This window comes from Apis mellifera, linkage group LG7, assembly GCF_003254395.2.
Source record: "Apis mellifera strain DH4 linkage group LG7, Amel_HAv3.1, whole genome shotgun sequence".
NCBI classification, from domain to species: Eukaryota; Metazoa; Arthropoda; class Insecta; order Hymenoptera; family Apidae; genus Apis; species Apis mellifera.
In genome coordinates this window covers 2,646,214-2,672,567 of record NC_037644.1, presented here as the reverse complement: position 1 = coordinate 2,672,567, position 26,354 = coordinate 2,646,214, and the positions used below count along the sequence as shown (strand labels likewise).

General features: G+C 35.9%; 1 protein-coding gene across 7 annotated transcripts in view; it reads left to right on the top strand.

Moving 5' to 3' along the window:
* LOC408942 (receptor expression-enhancing protein 2) overlaps positions 1-26,354 on the top strand; it is a 35,665-nt gene that overhangs the window by 4,466 nt on the left and 4,845 nt on the right. For 2 of the 7 annotated variants that reach the window (XM_026441591.1, XM_026441593.1), the window contains exons 2-7: positions 19,861-19,933; positions 20,019-20,098; positions 20,701-20,935; positions 24,415-24,532; positions 25,032-25,179; positions 25,257-25,413. In XM_026441591.1, the coding sequence (XP_026297376.1) occupies positions 19,861-19,933; positions 20,019-20,098; positions 20,701-20,935; positions 24,415-24,532; positions 25,032-25,179; positions 25,257-25,413 (811 nt within the window). Of the gene's footprint in view, positions 1-18,604; positions 19,360-19,494; positions 19,934-20,018; positions 20,099-20,700; positions 20,936-24,414; positions 24,533-25,031; positions 25,180-25,256; positions 25,414-26,354 lie in introns of those variants that run through there. The other 5 variants (XM_026441589.1, XM_026441590.1, XM_026441588.1 and 2 more) reach the window with 4 other exon arrangements.

Below are 26,354 nucleotides of genomic sequence, written 5' to 3'. Positions count from 1 at the left end.
GTAATTCAAAAATAAAATAAAATAAAATAAAGGAAAGTAGCGATCGCCGTCCAATTTTTCGATCGAAAAATTTTTATTCCCTTCTCTTCGTGAAATTCTCCCCTCAAAAAGGGGCGGAGGGGGGTAGATCTTGGGTCTGGAAAAGCAAGTCTGCGGAAGGAAACGGGGGTAAACCGAGGGATGCTTTCTTGGTAGACCAGAGGAACGTCGGTCGGTCGTTGGATCGATGCCCGGTTGGCAACAGGAGGGTGGTTCTGCCGGTGGTGTTGTGTGCGAGCAAGGACGTTCGTGCGGCACTCTCGTTCCTCCGCCCTTCCTCCCCTCCCTCCCCTCTTTTTCCCTTCTCATCTCGTTCTTTCTCTCCTTTCTTCTCCTCCTCGTTTATTATTATTATTCTTGTTCTCCGGTTACAGCTGTGCTGCAAGGGGTGGCACGATTCTCCTTCGCGCGGTTTCCCCCGTGAATCGATATTTCAGAGGAGAGAGATCTCGCATTAACCTTTCCGGCGTGCGCCACAAGCGTCTGACGGCTCTCTTCGCCACCTAAATCAGTCATAGGAGGGGTTGGCTGTTGCTTGTTTATTTTCCCTCCCCTAAATATGCAAGCGTTACACACTCTTTTGATAAAAAATATTTCTGCCCGAAATTATTTAGGATCCCTGCTGCTCTTCCAAATGTGGAATTTCAAAGCGTTGTTTCGTTCTTCGAAAAAAGAAGAGAATAAATAAAGGAGGAGGGGTTGCGATTAATTTTGTAAATGTTACAGCAACCAGGTCGAGATAAAATCGACTATCGACTCCACCTGTTTTTTCTTCCTCCACGGCGACACGTTCATTCTATTTACCTAGCTTCTCTGTTTCCATTCCCTGACCTATATTTCCGATGTTACTGAAAGGCATCTCATTTTCTATGGATGCAAACGGTTGCTCTTGCCGGTGTGGTCGATTCGTGCGCGAAAAAAACATCAGCGGCATTTCTTCGTGCCTCCCGATTCTATTTGCATAGAATCGTGTACGAGAGTGTTGCTCGCGCTTTTAGCAGCGAGACAATTCCGCGAGGTTGGCTTGGCTTGGCTTGCTTCTGTAGATCAAGAAAAAAAAAAAAAAGAAAGAAAAAGATGGGGAGAAGAAAGGGAGGAAAAATTCGAATGAGAAACTGTTGTTCCTCGAGACGAACTAAACATTGTAACGCGGTGAATGATGATTGTTGGTTGGATGGATTGTTTAAAAAATGATACTTGATATTTTTTTTTTTATCAAATATGTCGTAGCTTCGAAGGATTGTTATAATATTTTTGATAATTTGTAATACAAATTGAGAACGGCGTTAGAAATCCACGAGTATTTCAAGAAGGATGTTTGAAAAGAAGCGTTTAAGAAAGATTGATATAAATTTTTTCTTAATGATTGATAGGAAGATAATGAGTTGAGAGATACGATTATGGATAAATTCGAAGAATAAAATTTGGAATGTTTGTTATATGAAAGAAAGAGATTTTCATTTTTGATATAAGAATGTATGGTTTAACATAGAAAACTATAAAATATCTAAAAATAAACGAATTTTTTGTTTTTTCTAGACAAAATCAACACAAAATCAGAAATAAATAGAATTTGAGAGAGATTCTATTTTATATACTCGAGGTATGATAAATATAACAAAAATGACAACTCCAAATTTCAATTTTTCTAGATCTTTCTTTCTTTTTCTTTCTTTTTTTTTCAAATTTATTTGTGAATGAATTCATTGAAATTCAAATTTTATTATTTATTAAAAAATTTCAAATTCTTAAAATCAATTCACTATTTTACTTAAAAGTTTTAATTTTGTTCTACAGTAATTTTTTTTTGAAAATTAAGAATAAACTTCATCAACTTTCTTTTATGGATAGAAATACAAAACATCCATCAAACAAAAATCTTAATGGCTACTTTGAAAGTAACGTAACGTTTACTTTACTTACATTTTAATTATTATAAATTAAGAATATTGAGATTTCCATTTTCTATTACTCTCACCATCTTCCATGACTGTTTATAATCATCGAATAAATTATTCCTGCAATAAATTCCACGTATCATAATTTTTTTAGGCCACGCCATTATTTAAATATCTATTTCTCAAATATTGACGCAAATACTATTTTTGCGTGTTATCGGACCATCGTCCTTTCTTCGTTTTTACCACACATTAGTTTTCCTCCTGACAATGCGATGATATTTCACGATTCGAAACAATTATCGTTTTCTTCAACAGCTGGAACTGAAGTAACGTGTATACCCGCATTGTTATACATATATTGATCAATATATATTCGTGGAGAATTGATAATATATTCTTTGGAAAAGAAAAATTGATACAGAAATATCGATTAAAATTTATTATTTGTCAGAATACAATAACTTGACTAGAGAGGATTTTTAGATATATTTTTCTTCCGAATATTAATCTTATCTCTGCGACGATTGAATATCAAGTGGAAATTTAATCGAATTTTAAACGAGACGATTCGATCACGATATCGAAAGTTGGGAGAATTTTGGAAGCCTCGATTCTCAAACAATATCTATTTGTTAAAAAATCGCGTTTATAAATAAAATTACCGATATGCAAATATTTTGTCATATATTTTCAATAATTATTACTTAAATTTATTTCAATTTATCTCGCTCTTTATTTCCTTATCTCGTTCTTCATCTAATTTAAATTGGTTACAATTTAATAAGATCGATATCTTTTCGATCTTTAGAATCAAAAATTGTCTAAAGACAACCCCGCTGAATGCATTAACGCGTATTCGACTTGCATTCGAGAGACGCGGTGATTCGACCGGAAGAAATTCGCGTAAAGAAGTCTCGAGAGTATTTCAAAAGGCTGGCAACGATTGATGAGAGGGCAAAAAAAAAAAAGAAAAAAGAAAACTCGACCCGGAGTATAAACGAGGAAAAAAAAGTTACGTCGGTGTTGCGGAGCACTTGGGATCCTCGACCTCGTGACGTCATTGCACTCATTAGAATAATTAAGAATGCCGCTAATTACGATGCGGCTCGTACTTTTTCATTCCGCCACGCTCGATTCCATATTGCTCGATATCAACGCGAAATTTCTCACTGACCAGTTTCTTCTCTCTGGATCCTTCTTTTTCTCTTTGCGTCGTTATTAATTAATGTTTCTTATTATCGATCTTAAGATTTTTAAACATTGAGATTTTCTTGATTAATATTTAACATGGAATGTGATTATGATAATTCGAAATATCTTCTCCAATGGATTGATTATCTTTTTTTAATGTTCAAAAGATGCATTGAAATAGTTTTTAATATTTGAAGAAGTAAATTAATATCAGTGTGGATGTTATATATGTAATTGTAGCAAAAATTGGAATGTTTTAAAAAGAAGAAGAAGAAGAAGAAAATAAGCATTTCCAATTTTTCTCCAAAACAAATTTTTCTTCGAGTGATTTTTTTTCTCCAATTTCCAGATTTACACGATGCGAGGCAGTATAATGATCTAATTGAACTTTCAACACAGATTTCGATTCTTTGTCGATTGCTTCCAGTTACTTAACATTGGATAACGTTAACTCGGATACCATTATTAATTAAATATTCATAACATGAATGCAGAAAATAGAATGTAATATGCAAAATAAAAAATAACGGGAAAACTTAATGACGGAACGAATTTCAATTCAAGTTTCATTGTACTACGTGAAATTAATCTTCTGTTTCCTATAAAAATATTCATTTGCATAAATCTTTCTCAGTCTGTTTAATACACTATCGTTCTTTATCGCGAAATTAAATTCCTGTGACCCGGGGATCTCGTTACGCTCGAGGCTTTGTTTCAATAATTTCACGATTTTTTTTTCAATGGGCGTCGGGACATTGTTTAGGACTGTGAAATTATTTTTCATTAAAATAATTATCGATAAAAAAAGAAGGGGGCACCGTTTTATATATATTATAACAGCGGCCGTCAGATTGTCAGGGTGCCACCTTGCATAATTAAAAACTGTTTCTTATTCAGCGGTAATTTTATAAGTGATAAAATTAAGTGAAGTTCTGCTTGTTCTTAATCCTGGCCGACTAATAATAATTTCCTACTCCCAACAGTTTTATTGCGGGGAAAATTATTAAGACTAGAAATTGTGTGAATAAAACGTGCAAAAATAAATAACAGACAGGCTCGGCTCTGTAAATTTAAAAATTTTTTTTAATGGAAAAATAAAACTGTCCGCGTTAATAATTAATATTCCACGATTCAAAAAATTTTTTACTCCTCTCCTTCTTCCTTTTAATAAACATTAATCACACAAACCAAGAAAAGTTTTAAATTACAAGAGAAAGCTTGCTTTTCTCAACCTATCTACTCTTCCAAAATTTTCCAAAATTTCCCTCATTCCCCACAGGATCGATATCCCTCTCTCTTCCAAACTTCTCTATTCGACAGATAACAAGTTTCGTGTTCCTCTCTCGAGAGAGAGAAAGAGAGAGGAGGCGCCGTTTTGATTTACACCCTCCTTTTTCCCGCCCTCGTATATAATTACGCCATTTTCTCGCAGACCAGCCCATATTTCTTTGTCCCTGGAGACGCGCCAAGGAGCAAAAGTGCACGTCACGAGGGTGTGGTAAAGAGCACGAGACTCGAGGAGAGGGTAGAACCGAAAGTATCGTCGGCTTCGCCGGGGTGATGACCCTTTGGGCGTACCCCGACACCTTACGCTCCTGATATCCTCTCTCCTTACCTCTCCTTTTTCATCCTCTCTCTCTCTCCTTTTCCCTCTCTCCACATCCCCTTTTATCCCCGTTTCGTGGATAAAACGAGCAAAAGAAAGAGAAACAGGGTTGTCAATTTTCTTTCTTTCACCCCCGATGTTCGCGTAATTTTCTCTCGCTTCTTTCGAATAATATATCGATTTGGAGATTAAGAATTCTTCCTTGTTTTCAATAAAAAGAGAGAGGGGTCGATTTTAAATTTGCAGGGATGCGTTGGCACGGTCGAGAAAGTTGAGCCGCGTGGGAGGTCCGCGCGATTCATCGGTCACGATGATGTTTGTGGATCTTTTAGCACGGATTTCCCAACATTCTCCGTCGAAGGAGAAACGGCACACGTGCAAGCTCGCGCGAGCCAATGCCCTTTGAACCGGACCAGCTTTCGATCTTCTTCTTCTTCTTCTTTTTCTCGAAAAATGCGGATCGCGAGAAAAGCTAAATCGATCAACTTATGGCGCGTATTTACGGCATATTCTTTAAATACCATCGAAATGTTTTCGTTTCGTTCGAACGAATGTAAAATATATATATATATATATATATATATATCTCCGTCTCTCTTCCTCCTTTCCTCCTCTTCCCCAACTTTCGCCATTCCACTCTTTTTCTTTCTCCTCCACCGAAAAGACGATGCGTCGACGTGTAAGTCGTCGGCCACTATCCGCTGTTTAAATATAAACCCAAGCACAGAAGTGGGCAGCTTCCAGTTCAGGAGTCGCGACCGTTCGTGGAACATTACGTCCGATCTAAAGCTCGATTCTTCTCAAACTTTCACCACAGTTTTTCTCCCTCTCCTCTCCTCTCCTCCCTCTCCGGGTGAATTTTTTCGCGAGTGAATCGGAGGAAGGAAAAATCTCGAGAGGAGTAAAAGTGCGATTCCATTTCGAGAAAAAGAAGGAAACAGAATGGAACGGGTTCTCCCTTGAAAAGGGAATCGAGAAGAAATTGTTGAAGGGAGATCAAAAGGAGTTTCGAGAATCGAAATTTTCATTTTTCAATTCGAAAAGTTTCTCCAACTTTCCCCGAAATTGTGCTAGTTCTTCTCTTCTTCCTCAAAAAAATGTGGACCGCTAGGAGGACACGAGTGAACGAAGAAAACTTTATTAATTAACGAGAGATCGTGCATTCCATTCGAATCTCCTCATATTCCACAGAACATTCAATTTCCAATCAATCGAACGAATATAATACAAGAAGTCGCCGAATTTCAACGACTCGTAATGGCCGACTAAGAAGAAGCTCGCCTCCATTCTCTGTCGAACGGGGTGAGGAGATCCCGAGGGAGCAGCGCGGAGGAAAATAGAAAGAGCGAGGAGAGGGGAAGAAAGGAGCCGGTCGGCCGCCTTTGGAGAGCAGCGTCGCGGGCCGAATCGGTCGTTTGCTCCCGCGTCGGTCGGCGTGACGGCAAAGAGGCGAGGGCGGACGAAACGTGCGCGATCGAAGCAAGGAACGGGCCGAGAGTAAAAAAGGCCGCCGAGGAGAAAGCGAAACGTGCCCCCGAGCGGTCAAAAATCCACGCTCCCTCCCTCTGAAATTCGATCGTATTCTCCCTCTCTCTCTCTCTCTCTCTCGAGAATTAAAGCGCACGTTTCCTTCGACAAACTTCGAACAAAGAACTGGAAACTTCTTCACACGAGCACAACTGTTTTTCCCCTTTCGCGTTTCCTAAATCTTAGCTTTTGTGATACACGCATATCGAGCGAAAGCAAGCTTTTCTATCTTGGAGTTGGACGAGCAGCCAGCTGTAACTTTGGTTGCAAATAGGCTGACACGTTTTTCGAGATTTTTACACGAAGCCAGCTTCGTCATGACTTGCCCGCTCCCCCTGAAAAATGCAGTGGCCGCGCCCGTCGAGACACACTCCTACTCCAGGAATATTTATCTACCCGTTTTTAAACGGGTTAACGTGGTGAACACCGTTTCGATCGTCTTCCTGCCATCCCCCTTAAAAATTGTATCGAAAATGTGAGAACTCGAGGATAACGAAGAGATTGGCGATATTTATTTATTTTTTTTTTTTTTAAGAAGAATAGTTCTCTCGTTTGATTCTTCTTCGATGCGAAAAGAAAGCAGTGGTAAAGAGATGTAATAAAGATGTGTGCATTCGTATGTAAATTATTCGCGAAAATTTTATTTTAATTGCATTTATCGTAAGATTCGTGTATTCGTGAATTTAATAAGATTGAGTGAAAAATTTTCTCGCGTTAAATGATGTTTGCGTAGGTTGTCGTTTCTTTTGTACGTGGAATATTTCTTCTAACGAATGAAATTTCGTGCCAAAGGATTATTATTATCGTTTTATAATTGATCATTTGTATAATTATGTTATAATTTGAAGGTCATTGACACGTTGATCGTTGCTCAATATATCATCTCCGTCGTTTCGAAAACGTTTAATTATATTCTTTTCTAGAAATTAAATCGTTAAAATTTAATTACGAGTTTTGCGTAAAATTTTACAACATCGTTATATCACCGTCGAATAAAATTTCTAAATTTATTTATAATACGTGAAGAGCAAAATGTTATGAAGCAAATATTATCTTGATACGATTACGATTATTTTATCGACAAGTATGCCGAATATAAAAATTCAATTTCACTACTTTCTTTTCGCATCGCGCAATAAACATTTAAATATCTCTTATCGTTATAAGATAATTTTTGTTTTTCGATCGATTTAGAATTAGATTACGTTATGGATCTTACGATTATTATTTTCTTTGCGTGAAAATCGTATTATCCGATAAAATTTTGGAAAGAATAATTTCTGAAGATCAAATCAAGATTTATATTTGTTTGTTCAAATATTATTATAATATATATCGTGAATATTTTTTCCCTCTTTTTTAGAAACTCAAAACGAGTATTTATATTCCTGAACTTATATTTATAGAAAATTTAACAGGGAGTTCAACCAACTACAAAATCAATATGTCATTGCGACAGTTATGAAATTACAAAGCTGCTAAATCATTTTTCAGCAAGTGTAATTTCGTTAGAAATAATTTGCCGCTTCGCCTAACGAGTTCGGGAAAATACTTTTGAAAAGTAAGCTTTTTATAAGCGCGCAATTATTTAACTTTCGATACTTAAAATACAGAATCGCGAGTGAAAAATATGCAGTTTCTGAAAAATCGAATCATTGAGAATGTTGATCATCCGTTGGAACCGATTCAACGTGTCTTTAAAATCATAGCACGAATCTTTAGAGAAAAAAATAAATTAAGAAAGTATAAAATAAATCGTGTAATTTATTCGAGAATAAAGTTCGAAAAAATATTCGAAATATTGACGTATTTCTTAATTAAATACCGAATGAATTATTGATCAAGCAAAAAATATGGAATAAATTTTTTTCATTTAAAAATCAATTTTCGAGGAAATTAAATTTGAAGAAAATATATACGACTCCTTTTTTCATTAAATATTGAATGTCTCCATTTTCTCAAAAACAAGGATATAAATCGTAAAAAAAAAAAGGATTTCGAAAAAATATTATTCTCTCTCTCTCTCTCTCTCTTTTTTTATTTATTTATTTTTATATCACTCGAAGGCTCGTACCATGATTTCGGGGACACTGTGTATATAAATCGACGTTGTATAACAAGGCATCCATAACATGTATGAATACGTGTAATATCAATCCGAGCATCTATCGGTAAACAAGATCGTTTATCGTTTATGTGTTTTTCCATCAACGGGCTTGAAATTTTCATAAACTTCATTTCAAAAATTTCAACGACGATTTTACGAGGTTTTAAGAGGGTGACTCGAGAGTTTCTCGATATTATATTTTATTATAAATAAAATTTCTTTTTAATTGTTTAAATTGCTCCAAATATGCAAAAGTATTCGATATTGTTTCTGACAATTTAATTTTATTTTATACTTTAAGAATGTTGAATTTTAGAAAAATTCACGGAGAATCTTATCATCTTAGGAATTGGATTAAAAATTCCCAAGATTCATTTATAATTCAATGATTGAAATTTTATTTAAGCGAATTATGATTTTCTATTTTCTCATAAAGAGATATATTTTATCGTTTATATACATTTATACCTTTTCAATGTGTGTGATATATTTTTTAAAACACGTGTGATATTTGATTCTGATGCGATCGAAATTTTAGAATTCGATATACGTAATCTTTTTATTATTGTATTGATTTTACATGAATATATTTCCAATTATATTGATTATCATCTATGTTCTTATTTTTCCTATTTTTTTTTTCTTACATCCCATTATTTAATATCTACATTTCTGAAAAGTATATTTCAACAAAAATTTTTATTTTCACCATGAAATCGTCAAAATTAATGTCTCTGCCAATACGACTGTCTGAGGTGACTGATGAAATGCTTATGCAAGCAGACTAGGTATCACAAATACAAAAGATTTGCAAATCTTGTTCAAATAATATTCACGATGGTATTGACACAGTGATATTAAAAATTGTTTTAAAAAAATCGTATCTTTCCGCTTTGTAACGAGATCTCCTCCTCTGATCAATGCCTTCAACTGCAAAAAAATAAAATTCATTTATAATTCAGTAATCGAAATTTTATTTAAGCGAATTATGATTTCTCTATGATTCTTGTTTCCTCCAATTCTAAAATAATTGAAATTTTATTTAAGCGAATTATGATTTCTCTATGACTCTTGTTTCCTCCAATTCTAAAATAATTATACGAGAAAAAAGAATTGAAATTTTCCTTCATGATATCTTATATTATTTATAAATTATAGAATGAGAGATAGAACATCCAATAAATCGGGAAAGAATTTTTTCTCAATTTTTAGACAATCTTTTCGAGATCCTTCTCGATCATCAAGTCGAATCCTTTGATTCGATCGTGTCACCTTTATGGATTATTCTCGCATGATTATTTGTCGCGTCCATTTTCGTAATTAATCGTTTACACGCGAGGCGTCTATTCATCGTGTAAATTATTCTCATCAAGTTATTAACCGTTGTTGAAGAAGAAAAAAAAAAAAAGCTGCATCAATTCATAACAGTCCTGAAAATTAAGAACACGTGAGATGAATCACGCGAAACTCCAGATACAAATTTATTACCTTTTCTGAGTACGATTCTCAATGCTCAGAGTCTAGCCTCGACCTTTTTTCTTTTTTTTTCTCTTTGCTGTTACTTTCTTCGTTTCTGTCGGTTTCTTCGTTTATTTTCGATTCAAGGATCTTTCCAGTGACTCCATTTCGTCCAACCATCCCATTTTTAAAGTAATTTTACGCAACGTATTATTATTTTAGCAAATTTTAATCAAAGAAATCGTAAAGAAATTTTTTTAATTTATACGTACACTATTAAAGGAGAGAAAGTTATTACAAGAGTTGTAGGCAAGAAATTTTTACATCTAAGTTAAGTTGAAAGTTAAATGAAATACATTGTGCGATTAAATAAACTTTCGTCGAAGATTAAAGTAATTCAACGAGACAGAATTTTAGAAATTGTTTGCCACTCCATTTCCAATTGTTAGAACGGCGTTAAGAATCTCGAGGATTAGATATGGATTCATCATTTTCGAGATATAAAAAATTATCACATCTATAACATGAAATATATCAACAATATCATGAAACTTAGTATCCATAAAACTTGGACATTGTTCAAAATGCAAAAAATATGAAACAATCCTTGATGAAATTACAGTATAAATTTTATAATAACTTCATCATATAGTAATTTCGATTATTTTATATTTCATTTTGATTATCGAAGAATCCGTGAAATGGCCAACCTCTCCACGAACAGATAAATATAATGATATTAGCTTACCCGTTATACATTTTGAGTGCCAGTAGCTACGAGCTGTTTATAGAAATGATAGTAGATAAGCGATGCTCACGTACTGAAACACACGTATATATATATATATACAAAATTCAATGTGACAGTGGCAATAAATTTTATCAAATAATCTGCAAAGATTATTGGAACGTGGAATTTGGATCAAAACGATTGCAATCCTTCGACATTCCTAGCACGTGCCCTCCAACAACGTTGTCCCATTAATTAAAATTCTTGCTCCGTTATTTAAATCCATCTGAAAATCCATAAAATCCGTCTTCTCCGGATTTAATGTAATATAAAAAAAAAAAAAATACGATGTGAAAAATGAGGAAGATTCTTCTCCAGGATCGAATTAACGAGAATCGTGTCTTAGAAACAAAGAGTCGAGGATTTTTTTTTTTTTTCCCCACTTTCCTTTAAGCTTTGTCATCGCCTTCAAGGACGATGAGCTGGCAGCCTTTCGAAATGCCACATTCACGATATATTTCGTTGCTGCAATTTCGAAGCTGCTTCTCGTTGATCGAGACTTTGAAAAAGGGACGGATTCTTCGTTGGACAATTTTTTTTTCTTCCAGAAGGGAAACTTTAAATAAAAAACGTTTCCCTCGAACTTCTCCAGTTCCAGACTCCATATTTCGTAACGAGATCGTGGCTCAAAATCATATTTTGAAATTGTTACAATTTACATATTGATCATTTAATAATATTCCTTAGATTCTAACTTCAGTTTGTTAAGTTTAGTTTCGCAATGAACTTTCTGCTCTTCCTCAAAAAGAAACCTTTTTTTCGTAGTATCTTTATTATAATCTAATCGAATCATCATCGATCCAAACTTAAACTCGCTTCCAATGAAACCGTACAACGATATATTTAAGTTTTGAAATACGTACGTCTGTTGCAAAACTATCCACATACGAACAACACACATTCTTATCATCTATATTCAAAAACAAGGTGAACTTTCATTTCAACTTTATTCAATTGATCGATCACCCCCAAATTGCAAAATTTTCAACGAGAGTTGCGTCTAATCATAACCCAATCCCATCCTACGATTCAGCCTCGCTCACCTCCCTTATTTATAGCCACTTGTGTCTATTCTACGCCTCACCTAAGCGATATGCAGCCGTAGATCAGGTTGATGCTCCTTGTCCCCATCTGAAAATAAACCGGACACGCCCTCGTTAAGATGTCTTACCCCCCCCCCCTCCCTCTTTCGTTTAAACTTTCAAAACGAATCGTCATCTACCCCGCGTAACCGTCGAACGAGTTAACAGCCCGTTTAATAACGATATACAGGGTTTCCAACAAAGCCAAGAATCGAAGAAGCCAATCAGACGAGAAAGAGATGATGATGATTTTCGTATCCGACGGAGTTTTAATTAATGGAGAAGAGATAATAAAGAGGGACTCGAGGGAAATTGTGTGCTCGAGAAGGGTCACGATTAAAATAGAAAACTGGGTCGACCCTGAAGCCCGATGAAAAGTTACCTCGGATAAGAGTATCGAGCACGTATCCCCCTTTATCTCTTATCCCTGTTTCGGATCGAACAGGGATATTTTCATCTCTCTCTCTCTCTCTCTTCGAGAGAGGTTTAATTAGGAAATGCTCCAAGTTATGCTCGAAAAGAAAGAAATACGTTATTGTTTTATATATATGTCATCGCCATGAATTTGGAGGATTTTCTCGCTTGGCGACCAAAGTGTCTCAGTCGTTTAAATATTCGGATTCTATGGTTGGCAAATATTTGGGGATTTTTGGAAATTGGTTTATCTGGGTTTATATACGTGACATAGATGTTTAATTATGTTTAAATGCGATATTGATATATTATTGTTGTTGAGAGGAATTGTTTATAGTATTCAATTATCATGCAAGTAAAAATTAATATATGAAAGGGTGTATATTTGCATAAAAATTCATAGTCTGATGATAAACTTTTCACTTTCCATTTCTTACCCTACATTCCTCCGATTGGCATTGTTCCAAGTGGTAAACTTTTGTTATTATCTGATTCTGGCTCGCTCTGCCAGAATGATGCCTGCATCGAGAATAAGGCTAAGAAATAAATGGTTCGCGTGACACAGAATACTAGAATACTAGAAAAAATAAATATATATATATATAATAATAGTATGTCTATTTGACTAAGGCTAGCTCGAGAAAAGAAGAGAATTATATTTTCCTTTTCTAATATAATCGATTGAATCATGGATAACCTCGAGATTCGAGTTGGCAATTTTAGAAATTGAAATGAATAGCTATACACATTAATTTAAAGGGAACACCTACATCGTCTCGTTATTTTTGGTTTGTCGTGAAAAAATTTCGTAAAAGTTTTGCATAAAAGGGACCATAATTTAAACAGATAATATATCTTTCTTTCTTTTTTTAATTGAAAATATTTCGGAGATCTCAAAGGTCACCTTCGTTTCTGAAACGAGATTATTTTTTTTACATTTTGGTTAATTTTTATGGCATTCTCTATAAAAAAAAATTATTAGAATTGATATTTTATGAAATTACAAAGATAAAATTAAAATATCTTCAAAACTAATAATTTTTCGATACATTTTTTAATACTTTTCTTTTCTTTTCTTACACAGAAAATATATAGTTTCATTAAAAAAAAAATAACCTTGAAATTTAAAAGACTTCCAATCATATTACAACCCCTTCGACGAGGGAAAAATCAAAAATAACGGAGATATATTTACGCGTTTTCCATTTAAATATCCCACCCTGTATATCCGGACACTAGCAGTCATAACGTTTTGCAAATTCGTAGAGGAAAATTTGGAATATAAAATGGCAATCGGCATTGAGTTTCCTCCTTTTTGCCGGGCGTACAATGGCCGCAACTCCCCCATCCTGGAACCTGTTACGGGAATACAATGGGCAAGTAAATTTTCTGCGGACAATATAAAACAATGACTATTCTCTTTTGCGTTTTGTATCGAGCCATTATAGTTCATTGACAACCATTGCTCGCCACGAGTCTCGGTGAATCGCGTCGAAGAATTTTGTTTCCCGCGCCATTTTTCCTGAGAAAAATTTTCGGAAAAATAATCTTTCGCGTGAGAAAAGAATATATTACTCGTAACACGAGTAATTCGTATCATAATGGTCGGGAAAACTGCTCTTCCTGCGTTTTTTTTTTTCTTCTTTTTAAAAAAGTTACAATTAGTTTTCCGACACGTTCATTTACAATAAAATAGGATCGATGTATTTGGCGTACGTGGGGATCCATAAATCCATCAAAATGACGGATTTCAAATTTGTTATTTTTAGGAAATTAGGAAAAACACGCGGATGCTTTCGGCAAAATTAATATTGATTTATTCAAGAGAGAAATTTTTTAAAATTTCCCATTTATTTATTTCTACCCTCGCGTTAATTTAATCGATCGGAACAAAATCAAGTTTGAATCTCGAAATCGTACTTGCGATTTAATTAGATTATTCCTTTATATAATAATACATAATACTACACGATGCATAATAGAAATTATGTAATGCAAGCGTGCAACGAATACTTTATCATCAAAAGATCGTATTAAGAAGATGTTTGTTGTTGAATAAACTAACCGTTTTCCCTTTTCTCTTTTTATACATTTCTTAAAATTTCTTTATCTTTATCTAAACATACTGAAAGAAAATTTAATTGCTTATTGATACATCGATAATCTCTCTCTCTCTTTCTGCGTTATTTTTAACTCTAACCTTACTTCATCCGATAGGATGAGAAATATAAATAAATTCGCCAACGATTAGTTTATTTCTTAACTTCCATCGTATCAAGTACATATGCATGCGTACTTAAACGTACTTGGAAGCATATTATCATTATTATTACTAATTTTGTGCGGATAAAATTACTTCGCGAATAATTAAAAATTCACTGAAATACTTTTTCCAGGCAAAGATAAAATTTCCTAATCGAATAACTCCTTTTTAAAGCTTCTTAAAACATTATTTAATACTAAATTAAAAAAAAAACATATTCTATCATATCCAATCATGTTGAGAACCAGTTATCTCGTGACAACAAACTCGTTTTGCACCCCGAAAAACCTTCCAAAAAACGTTCCAAACGTAGAGACCCGTTATATTTCTTAAAATTTCTTTATATTTTATCTTTATCTACGCAAACACACTCAAAGAAAATGGAGTCTACATTCATACGAACTCAACGAACGGAGCCGAAATTCGTCGAGAACCGGCTTCTTCTTCTTCTTCCTTTCCAAAGAAAAACGGACGCGAGATGAAACGCGTTCTAACGCCGTGCAAATTTCACGACGAAGAAGGAGGAGGAGGAGGAGGAGGAGGAGGAGGAGGAGGAGGAGGCACGAGGCGGAACGTGACGGAATCCAGGCTAAGCGCGAACGAACGACAATGATCTTGACCTCGTACGAATAAACGGCGTCATTGTGCACGGTGTGCTCGCCTCTCCGCGTTTCCGCGTATCGAGCAACGAAACGCGCGCAACAACGCTCGTGTTTACAAGTCCGCCGTATGATAAACACGAAAGAGATCGGGAACAATTGGCGCGAGTATTCGTTCTGTCGATCGTTTCTCGGCCAACTCGTATACGCGAACGGTTTTTATCGTTATTTCACGATGGTGATCTAGAGGAGATAAATTTAGGGTTGCCAGAAATCTTGCTATAACGGGGATAAAAAGAAGAGCAATGGAAGAGTATCCGATTAATCCTTGAACTGTGGATCGTGGAATAATGTGGTGGTGGCTCAATATCACATTGAAGGATCTAAATTTGTCTCGTTCTATTTATTTATTTTTTTTTCTATTATTCGAGTAATTGATGAAATGAAATTATGAAAATTATGAAAATAACAATTATTATATTAAACAATGAAAATTATCGAAGGGTTGATAAGAAAAAGAAAGAAAAATTGAACGTGGGATAAATATTTTAGAATAGGTAGTTAAATAAGGAAATTATGAACGTGTCGTTGATTGAACAATTTCTTCCTTCCGATTTGGATCCAGAATAGAGGTAATAGTAATTTTGAGGTAGTTAAAAAAGTAAAAGAAAATAATGTTTTGTAAACTGTCTTTCACGTATTTTATATATTCATTCGGTATGCATGAATCATTGAAACATTTCCTGTTCATATTGTACTTGATTGAGTACATTTTTAAAACAGCAGCGATTGTAAAAATGATATAAGAAAAGAGGAATAACGAAAGAGGAGGAATAATATAAAAGTAACATAAGAATAATATTCAACGATTTTAACGGTGCAGGTTGTTGCATTGGATTTGGATCAATTCCAGAAAGTTTAAAATGTTTGTTCAATGTTGGGTCCATTTTAATCTTTATTTTAAATGTTTTGTTCATTTTCAGTAATTTTTTCAAAGTAATTCAATGCCTAAGGTCTAACCATACAGAATAATTTCTTTGCCATTGATAAATAATATAAATAAGATCATAAAATGATATGATTATTTCACGTAGTTTAATCATATTTAAAAAAACTTAGTTTCAGAAAATTTAAATAATGTTTCTTCTTTATTAATCTTTTGCATTTCATAATTAATTTCACTTATTTGTTTAGAAGAAGATTTTTATAATATTCAACATATTCTTCAATTTTATTTATATCATCCATATTATTATTTAAAACATCAACTTGAGGAATAATATTGTCAATATTAATGTTTAAGTTATTTATTCTTTTTTGTATATCATCTTCTAATTCATTTTTCATTGCCTCACACAAAGTATTACTTTGTTTAAATATTGGCTTAATTTCATACAATCAATTAATAGTTTTTTATTTAATTGAATGTGATTATGCGATAAAATTGTTATTTCTGATAATATGTTTAACATATATATTGACATATATACTGTATTTTATTTTCTAATTATTTTATTAATATTTATGATGCATATGAAATATAATCAATTAATTCGATTAAAAATTATGGATTTTTTGGTATATTTAATGTTTTTGTTTTTAAATTTTCAAAATCTGAATAAATAGTTTTAAAACAGCAGCGATTAAAGATGAGCGTGGAGCAATGATATAAGAAACGAAAAAGGAGGAATAATATAAAAGTAACATCAGAACAATAAAAAATAATAAAAATGAGATAATATTGAAAATTGACTTGAGACAATAATGCAAAGATAGGGAACACGCGAAACGATACTTATTTCCTTCTCTCTCATAAACACAATCAATTTTATAAACTTCTTAATAGCAAAAATTATGAAGAATCGATGGCCCAAAATTTTTTTCAAAAAATTTCAAGGAACATTGGAATCTTAAGAAAATGTAAATTTGATTATATTTATCTATATAGAAGATACACGAAAAAAACACAAAGGCTTACAAGAATTTGGAATTGGAAAATCATTCTAAAATTTTTTTCAAAAAATTTCAAGGAATTGGAACCTTAAGAAAGTATAAATTTGATCGTAACTTGTCTATATAGAAGATAAAAACACAAAGGCTTACAAGAGTTTGGAATTGGAAAATACAAAAATCATTCTAAAATTTTTTTCAAAAAATTTCAAGGAACATTAGAACGTTAAGAAAATGTAACTTGTCTATATAGAAGATACACGAGAAAAACACAAAAGCTTACAAGAGTTTAGAATTGAAAAATCGTTCTAAAATTTTTTTCAAAAAATTTCAAGGAACATTGGAACGTTAAGAAAATGTAACTTGCCTATATAGAAGATACACGAGAAAAACACAAAGGTTTATAAGAGTTTGGAATTGGAGAATACAAAAATCGTTCGATCCAGGTCTCGAATCCAGGTTCAAAATTTTGGATGTAATTCTTGCATTATATCAGCTGCCTGTATCGATTGCACAACGAAACGCGATATCGACGATGGGAATACATCGATAATCAGAGATTCATTATGTTACGCGGAGATTTGATTACACGATTATGTGTCTTGTATCTTTAAATATACGCACGATTGAGAAACGAGTCGTTGACGAGTCGCGCGTGGCTCACAAATGAGTGACCTGAGAAATTGCCGTGTTTCTCCTCTTTTGTAATGTAACGGTTAACAAATATTATTAACTTTTCTTCTTTTTTTTTTTTTACAATAATATTTTTATCACACGCGTGCGTGTATTCATCGGTATAAAATTTATTTTTAATCACTCGTTACATAATCGAAAATTTATTGGCAAAAGGCGAATTTTTAACCGTCCTACTACGTGCTTTACATGTAATATTTGAAAGTAATAAGAGTCGAATTGTTGAAATTTTTTGAAACAAGTAAAATGAACACGACGGAACACGTTTTATTAAAAATTCTATATATGCCGGATATATCGTTGTAAAGTAAGTATAAATTTTCGAATTTTTTATCCTGGCTTCTACAATTTTCTAATGATAAAAATTGAAACTATTTCTCACTAAATATTCTTCTATGTCTCATCGTTTCAAGTTAAATGTACGATAACGTTCGAATAAATAAAAGATGCACATTTATCATTGCTGACTAACTGTTTATAGGGAAAGAAAAGAAAATGTATATCAACTTTATATTCAAATTTTTTCTTTTCGCTACTTAAAATTTAGTGCACGTAAGAGCACACACGCAAGGAGAATTTTCAAGAAATCATATTTTTTTATCTTTCAGAGAATTGCAATTTGCCAAGTTATTTCCTCGTGCATGATTCTTCTTCCTTTATCTTTTTAGTCACCTAGATCAACAAATTCTTACGTTTACTTTGAAGATATCCACTACATGAAATATACATTTCTCTTTTCTTTTCTTTACATTTAAATATTATCGATACATTATCATTTCGTTCGACGTAGCCGTCTCAATTATTTTCTTTAAATTTCAATTCCATATTTTTATAAATTCGCAAATTTTTAAACAATTTATTTTTCTTAGAACGTATATACATATACGTTAAAATATTCCAATTTTTCTTTTCCTTATTTCTCATAATCCCGTAATCGAAATTTCGAAAAAAAAATGGAAATATCCCAGCCGCGGAGCTCGTTAACACGCAAATAGTAAGCGCAGACTGCGCACAAAGGACGCCCTGTTACGCAATCAAACAGCGACATTGGTGACAATCATCGAATTACCTACGATGCACGATCGACCGTAGTTTCACGCGATTCTCGTTTCGACGAACCTCGACAGAATCGTTCTCTGCAAATCTATCAAATTCGAAATCGAAATCCCCCCACAATTCTATCCGAATTAAAAAAAGAAAAAGAAAACGTGACTTAAATTCACATCAAATCCTTTAATAACACAATAATTACTATCGTTCGATACGAACAACAACCCTTTATCGTACGAAAATAAAACTCGCGGAGGGAAGGAATCGCGAAAAATCAAGAAGAAATCGAGCGTACACTCGAGGCGCATAGGCGAATATATTTCGGTGCCGCGTGAGAGCGGCTTAAGGCGCGAAAATAGAGTCTGTAGACCGTGAGTGTGGTCGGTTGCGGAACGCGGCTACGCATTTAGTCTTTAACTGGAAGCATCCGCGGGCGGAGCAACAGCCTTCGACCGAAACCTCCGCGCATCGATAGACTTTTCCTATTCGAGTCAAATTTCTCGAAATCACTCGATTCGTGGACCGTGCCAGGGAGAGAGAGAGAGAGATTCCGTTCGGGAGGATGCAACAAGTGCATCGGGGCAAAGGGAGAGAGAGATAGGGATAGAGATTAGGGGAAAAAAGGAGGATGCAAAGTCCGTGAGTTTATCCATCATCTCGAGTTGAAAGGAAATCTTCTCCGTATTTCTGTAAGCTATCTCTCTCTTTTTCAGAGAATATATATATACATATTCTTGTTTCCAGTACTCGTTCTAGATCGTGTTTAAAGGCGAGGGAGAACGAATGGCTCGATATTTGATGTTTTTTGGTTGGATGTTTTCCAGTTTGATGCGTCGGATCGGGGCGACGGGGATCGAAAAGAATTCGGAGAGGGGACGGTCGCGGGTATAGCGAGGAGAATCCAGGCGGGACGAAGGGGGAGGTGAGGGAGAAATTCGGCCCGCGCGTGGAATGGAAATGAAAAGGGAGGAGCCTCGACCGGATGAAATCGAGGAGAATCCGTTTCTCTGGATCGTGTGCAAAACGGGGGCCCCCCGTTTAATAATAACGAGCTTTCACGCTGTCGCACGTTACTGCGCCGATCAGATGCCAAAGAAAATGAGCCTGGGCTTCCTTCGAACGCTTGCCGCCCTCCTGGTAATAGTGATGCCCCGATCGCTCACTTACGTTCTCCTGTATCCGATTTTCAGATTAGTGTTCGGCAATTTGTACCCGGCCTACGCTTCTTACAAGGCGGTGAGGACGAAGAACGTGAAAGAATACGTGAGTATCTTTTTCTCAATCTTCTCAAATCATCATCTCCATCCTCGAATAAACCAATATTGTCTCGTCTTCTCTCTGTTCTCAGGTGAAATGGATGATGTACTGGATCGTGTTCGCGCTGTTCACGTGCGCGGAGACCTTCACCGACGTCTTCTTCAGCTTTTGGTGAGCGACGTCCTCTTTCAAACTTGGCCCTTTCCCTTTCTCTCGTTAAATCTCTCGAAGGAACAGGCCGAAATAGAGAGGGGAGAAAGAAGGGGGGTTCCGTTTTTGCCGGAAGCGAGTATAAAATTTCGGAGCGGATTTCGCGGGGGCCAATAAACCGAGAGAGAGGTGAACCTCCTCCAAGGAGGGGGGCCACTCTCCGGGAAATTCCGAAAGTCTAATTTCGGCCGAGATGGATATTGGCTTACACATGCACTTGTGAGGATTCAACCAGCGTCTCATCTTCCGTCTCTGTTTCTGCCGTTTCTCCCTGCCGTGTGCCAGATCTCTCCCTTCATACTCGGATTACCAACCAAAAAGGAGACCTCTCGTGTATTTCTGGCCAGGAATAACCTCGCGCTTTCCTCTCTCTTTCTCTCTTTCTCCCTTCTTTCCCTCTCATTTCCTTTCGCCATCGTCCACTATCACCCAACCGATTTTTCCTTTCTTTCTTCCTTATTTTGATGGTGATGCGTTTTTTACGATACGTAGAGGAACGTTGTAATAATGTAATCCTTGTCTCTTTGCTTCTTTTTTTCCGCCTCGTTCTCTCCCTCGGCCAGGTTTCCATTCTACTACGAGATCAAGACTATCCTGGTGATCTGGCTACTGAGTCCGGCCACCAAAGGGTCGAGCATCCTTTACAGACGTTTCGTCCATCCCGCGTTGATCCAACGAGAGGCTGAGATCGACGAGGCTCTGGCCCGCGCCACGGAGCAGGGTTACACGGCCGTGTTGCATCTGGGGTCCAAAGGTGTGAATTACGCCACCACCGTTCTCATGCAAACGGCCATCAAGGTAAGTTTCGAATCCTTCGATCAATTATCTCTCTTATAACACGATTCGCTTATAAAACAAAGGATCGAATCGATCCTTTTGTTCCCTATGCAACGAATATATATATATATTTATATATATGTACGTGTGTGTAAATTGATCATCGTTTAGTCCTCGTAACGGATGATGACTGGCTTAATCTCTCTCTTAGCAACAAAACGATCGACGAGATTCTTCGACTTCACTTAAGAATATATTAAATAGCGCTTTAACAATCGCTTTGTTACAAGCCCACTCCCAACACGCTAATCGTTCGATTTTGTTTCTTTTTTTTTCATGGTTTTGTGTTTTCGTTGTCCTGCACGCCTATCCTGCACGCCGCGCCGTTACCACCTTTAATAAAATAAATAAATAAATAAAAACAAACAAAAAAAAAACACCAACGTCGACCACCACCACCACCACCACAACTACCATCACCACCACAACCAACCATCATCATCACACATCGTCTAACCACTGCCAATCACCGTCGTCCCTTTAACAACTCGTCGCTTATCAAATACAAAAAAAAAAAAAAAACAAAACACCATGTGTTATACGTGTACACGGTGTCTATTGTGTTCGACCTGTAACATCAAACATTCCACGATGCTCGTGTATGTATGTATGTATGTATGTATGTATATATACCATCGAAAAAAAAAACAAAACAACAACAACAACAACAATAATAATAATATCAACCCCCCCCCAAAAAAAAAAAAATATTTGGGAAACGAACGGAACCGGGGGTCAGCATATGCTCAAGCCCGATCAAATAATCGCGAACGAACAATCATCGATCCAATCGGCCTCGGCGATTTCTAGCTCGGTCAAACTTCCAACAACCTCGACACCCAAGGAAAAGACCACGGAGAAAGAGCAGATAGACAGTGCGGCGAAACCGAATCCATCGTTTCCAAGCATTAGCTCGGACGACTTGATCCCGGTCGAGTCGATACCGAGCTTGTACACGGATTTGAACACGGACGACGAGCTGGCCGAGATTAATCGAATGGAGGAGAAGATTTTCAAGATGCCGTCGCCCAAGAGAAGTTACAGGACGAGGAAGAGCAGGAGGGATCGTTCGGGCGGGTCGGGCAGGCGGCTCAGATCCCGAAACCGCGAGAACAACTACAAATTCAGCGACGAAGAAGAGTCGGATCACCAACGCGTGACGTCCCCCACGGAAATCTGAAGGGGGGAGAGGGAGGAGGAGGAGGAGGAAGGGGCACGCACGGTTTCGGGGTTCGTCCGAATTTATTTACGCGAGTCGAGGCGTTCGCTCGGTATCGTAGGCTTCCAAGTTACCGACTTAGAGTTTATAACGTGAACGTTTAACATTATTTGTCGCTTTCGAACGGGCGACTTTCTTTTCTCTCTCTCTTTTTCTATTCCTTTCCTTTTCTAACGCGATTACAGTAAAAAATTGTAGAGTTTTTTTTCCCCCTCCTTCCCCCTCCTTTTTACTCTCTCCACTGCTCGGTGTATACCTTTCAGAAAGATTATTATTATTATTATTATTATTATTATTATTATTATTATTACTATTATTATTATTATTATTATTATTATTATTATTAACGAGAACGAGATAGATTATGTATAAATATATATATATATATACGTATCGTTTATACGTGGTGCACGTGGTGGGAAGTTGATGTACGACGATGAGGAGAAGGATCTTTTTTTAATATCCGCGGGTACGTGGTTATTTTTTATTTTTTATTTCTTTTTTCCCCCCTCCCCCCTCCCCCCTTTTCCTTTTCTTTCTTTTTTTTTTTAAATCGCGTGTTTAAATCGTTTGTTACGTGTGACAATACATGCTCCGTTTATAGGATATTTAAGATTGTACGATGTATTTTTTTTATACGAGAGATGTTTGAAAGCACAAACAACCTGTAACCTCGAGAATGCGAGAAAAATGTTTGTTGGTTCTTTCTCATAGCTTAGATAAATATCGCTATCGATTATCGCCTTTGCCAATTGCGATTATTATTACCGATTATTACCCTGCGATTTGTATACCGTTTGTTCTAATCAATTAGGATTAAGGATTAATAATGTTTCGATCGATCGATCGATCGATCGATCGATACGGACCGTGATAATTTTATATAAGTTGAAATGATCGGTGCCTTTCGAGGAGAAAGAGAATTCCGTGTCGATGTCTGTCACGAATATTGTACGATAAATTTCGGTCTGTCACTGATATACAATCATATACAATGCTATTTTTAAAAAAAAGAAAAAAAAACGAATAAACGTATCAAACAATCGCATCGAATAAATCTTTTCACGAACGAGTGGACTTTCGCCGATTTATATATACATATCACTTTGGCTCGTTTTATCATTTTAACAAGCTTTTCGACTCGTATCGTTAAAAGGAAGAAGAGTTTCAAGACTGCGTGCGTTGAAAGAAGCGTGAATAGAATCCTTGCTCGATTCTCCATATACAACGCGAACACCTGTCATCATCGATCGCACGATTTGCTTATGAAACGATTATCTACGTGTATTTTATACGCGACGAATCATCGTCGAGACAAGTATTTCGAGCAAAGCGAATTTCTTCCTGCATACATATATTGTTAATTATTAAAAAAAAAAAAAAAAAGAAAAATCTGTACATCGATGTAACGAAAAAAAAAAATCTCCATTGTTTTCATCCTTTGAAAAATATTCAAAGCAAAGATCAAGAAGAGTAAACCGTGCTTAAATAACGAGGAAACAAGCGTCATCGTCGACGATGATTCTAGAAAGTAAGACTTTTTATATCCCAAAGATTTTACGATATACGATATATTAATTATTGATATGTTTCATTTCTTTTCTATTTTTTTTTTTCTTCGAATAAACTCATTCTATCGAGAACAACTTGGTATTGACTCCTCTCTCTCTCTCTCTCTCTCATTTATTTTAATACGAGATATCCCTCTCTCTCTCTCTCTCTTACTCGTACCGAGAAAATCTCGTCCAACGAGTTGGTCCAGTTAATCAAGAGTGTTCTATCGATGGACACGCGGGACGTTAACTCGGTGCCAGGATGAAAGTCGGAAAAAGAAAGAGGAGCCGAGAGAAACCTCTCCCATTGTTGCGAATCTCTCCCGGCGTCTGAGATCGATCTCTTAGACTCGCACGACAGATCGAACACGATGCTCCAGTGTCGACGGATAACACATTTTAAACAACCTTTTTCGGTTTGGTAAGAATTTAATTTAATTTTTTTTTTCTCTCGTTTTTTCCCTCTCTCTCTCTCTCTTTACGTCTCTTCTTCTTTCGCGTTTTTTTCTCGAAAGAATTATTGGCCGTATTCTTTCTTTCTTTTCCTCCCGATATATCGAGTATATCACGATCTTTGAACTTTGAACTCGTTCACTTTAGGAGGAGGAGGAGCTTTTTAATTCGGAGGGATAAGGCAGGTTAAAGAAACGTGGGATTGGTTTTTTCAGGGTGGTGGCGGTTTGGTTCAGCATTTGAAGAAGAGCTACAGCCTGAGCGACCTGACCGGCGAGAAAGAGGACGAGAATAGAAACACGCCGCACATGCACGACGAGACGGACATGGAAGGTTATTGGCCGATTATAGTTCCTTCTTTTTCTTCCTCTCTCTTTCTTTCAAGAAAGAAACGTCGCTTATTATTTTCTATTCCTTTTTTCTTTGTTCGAGATAAATAAGAAAAAATTAGAAGATTGATCACTGCTCTGAGGCGAGGCATTTGAATTACGCGCGGTTTAATTCAATCTTCGAGTTGTTAAATAAAATATTTTTTAAATACTCGGATCTTGCTGCGTGCGACCCGTTATTTATTAATTTCGTTTTCATAAATATTTAAGAGAAAAGTAACTCGATTAATTTTCATCGTTTAAATTTTTAACAAGGCTCGTTTCAATTCCTCCAATTACGAACGAATTATACGATAGTTTGAAATCCAAAATCATTCCAATATCTCAATTTCAAAGACACGCTTATACTAAAGAATAATCGAAAATCAAAAAACCAATATATACATAAAAAAAGTAAAATAATTAATCTTACAATTTCATTTCATGATCGCGAAATCGTACAGTGGAACCTCGTCGAAGAGAGCACGTGGGTAGAAGGGGGTACAGCCCTCGTCGGACACAGTCGAGCAGCAATCGCGTGGAGATGTACTTTTCCGAGGTGGACGTGGACGTGAGGCAACCGCGGTCCAGAGAGCCGACAACCAGCTTAACGTGAGTTAACGCCATCACTGTTTGCGCGCGTTGCGTGAAAAACCGATTGCGAACGGCCGCCTCCGTCCCTGTTTCAGCAACATAAGGTCCTCGGACGACATATCGAGCGGGTACAGCAGCGGGGAAGCGCTGCAATCTAGCCGCACGTCTCAAGGCGATTCGTTGGTGCGGACATCGAGCGTCGGCGCAAGAACACGGGCAAAACCTCGCTCAGCGACCAAGAAGACCCCAGAGGTATTAAACTCGGAAAACCTGGTGGAAGAAGTCCCTGTAATATTCGTCGAGATCGAGGTTCAACTCCTCCAAACGATTACGAGAATATCGAAAATCGTAAAGTTTCTTTAAGAATTGGAAGATTCGACGATCTTTCTTTCCTTTTCGAAAAGCTCGAGTTCAAATTTTATAAAAAGAATTTAAAATTGATACCTCGATTAAGAATCGTTTAAGTTAAATTTGTCTCGTTTGAATTTTTAAGAACAAAGGTTAATTGCTGAAATTATTGGGTTGGCAACTAAGTAATTGCGGATTTTTTTTTAGAAAATCAAAGACAATTTTTTCATGGAACTAAATAACTTTATTCTGTAATGCGTTGCCCATTTTGATCAATGACCTTTTGCCATCTTTCAGGCAGCATAATCCCACGTTCATAAAACTTGTGGTTTTTATTAGCAAAAAACTGAATCAGGTACGATTTGATATCATCATCATTATCGAAATTTTTACCGTTCAAGGAGTTTTGTAAAGATCGAAACAAAAAGTAATCGGATGGTGCAAGGTCAGGACTATATGGTGGATGTGGCAAAACATCGTAACCAAGCTCCAATAATTTTTGCCGAGTGACCAAAGATGCGTGTGGCCTTGCATCGTCATGATGGAATACAACACCTTTTCGATTTGTCAATTCGGGCCACTTTTCTTCAACTGCATCGTTTAATTTCGTTAGTTGTTCAATGTAGACAACAGAATTGATGGTTCGGTTGGGTGATAAGAGTTCAAAATAGACAATTCCTTTGTAATCCCACCAAACTGATAACGAAACCTTCTTTCGACGAATACCAGCTTTTGATGTTGTTTGAGCTGATTCACGTGGCCTGCTCCACCATCTTTTCCGCTTGATATTGTTGTAAACAACCCATTTTTCATCGCCAGTTATCGGTCGTTTTAAAAATGGATCA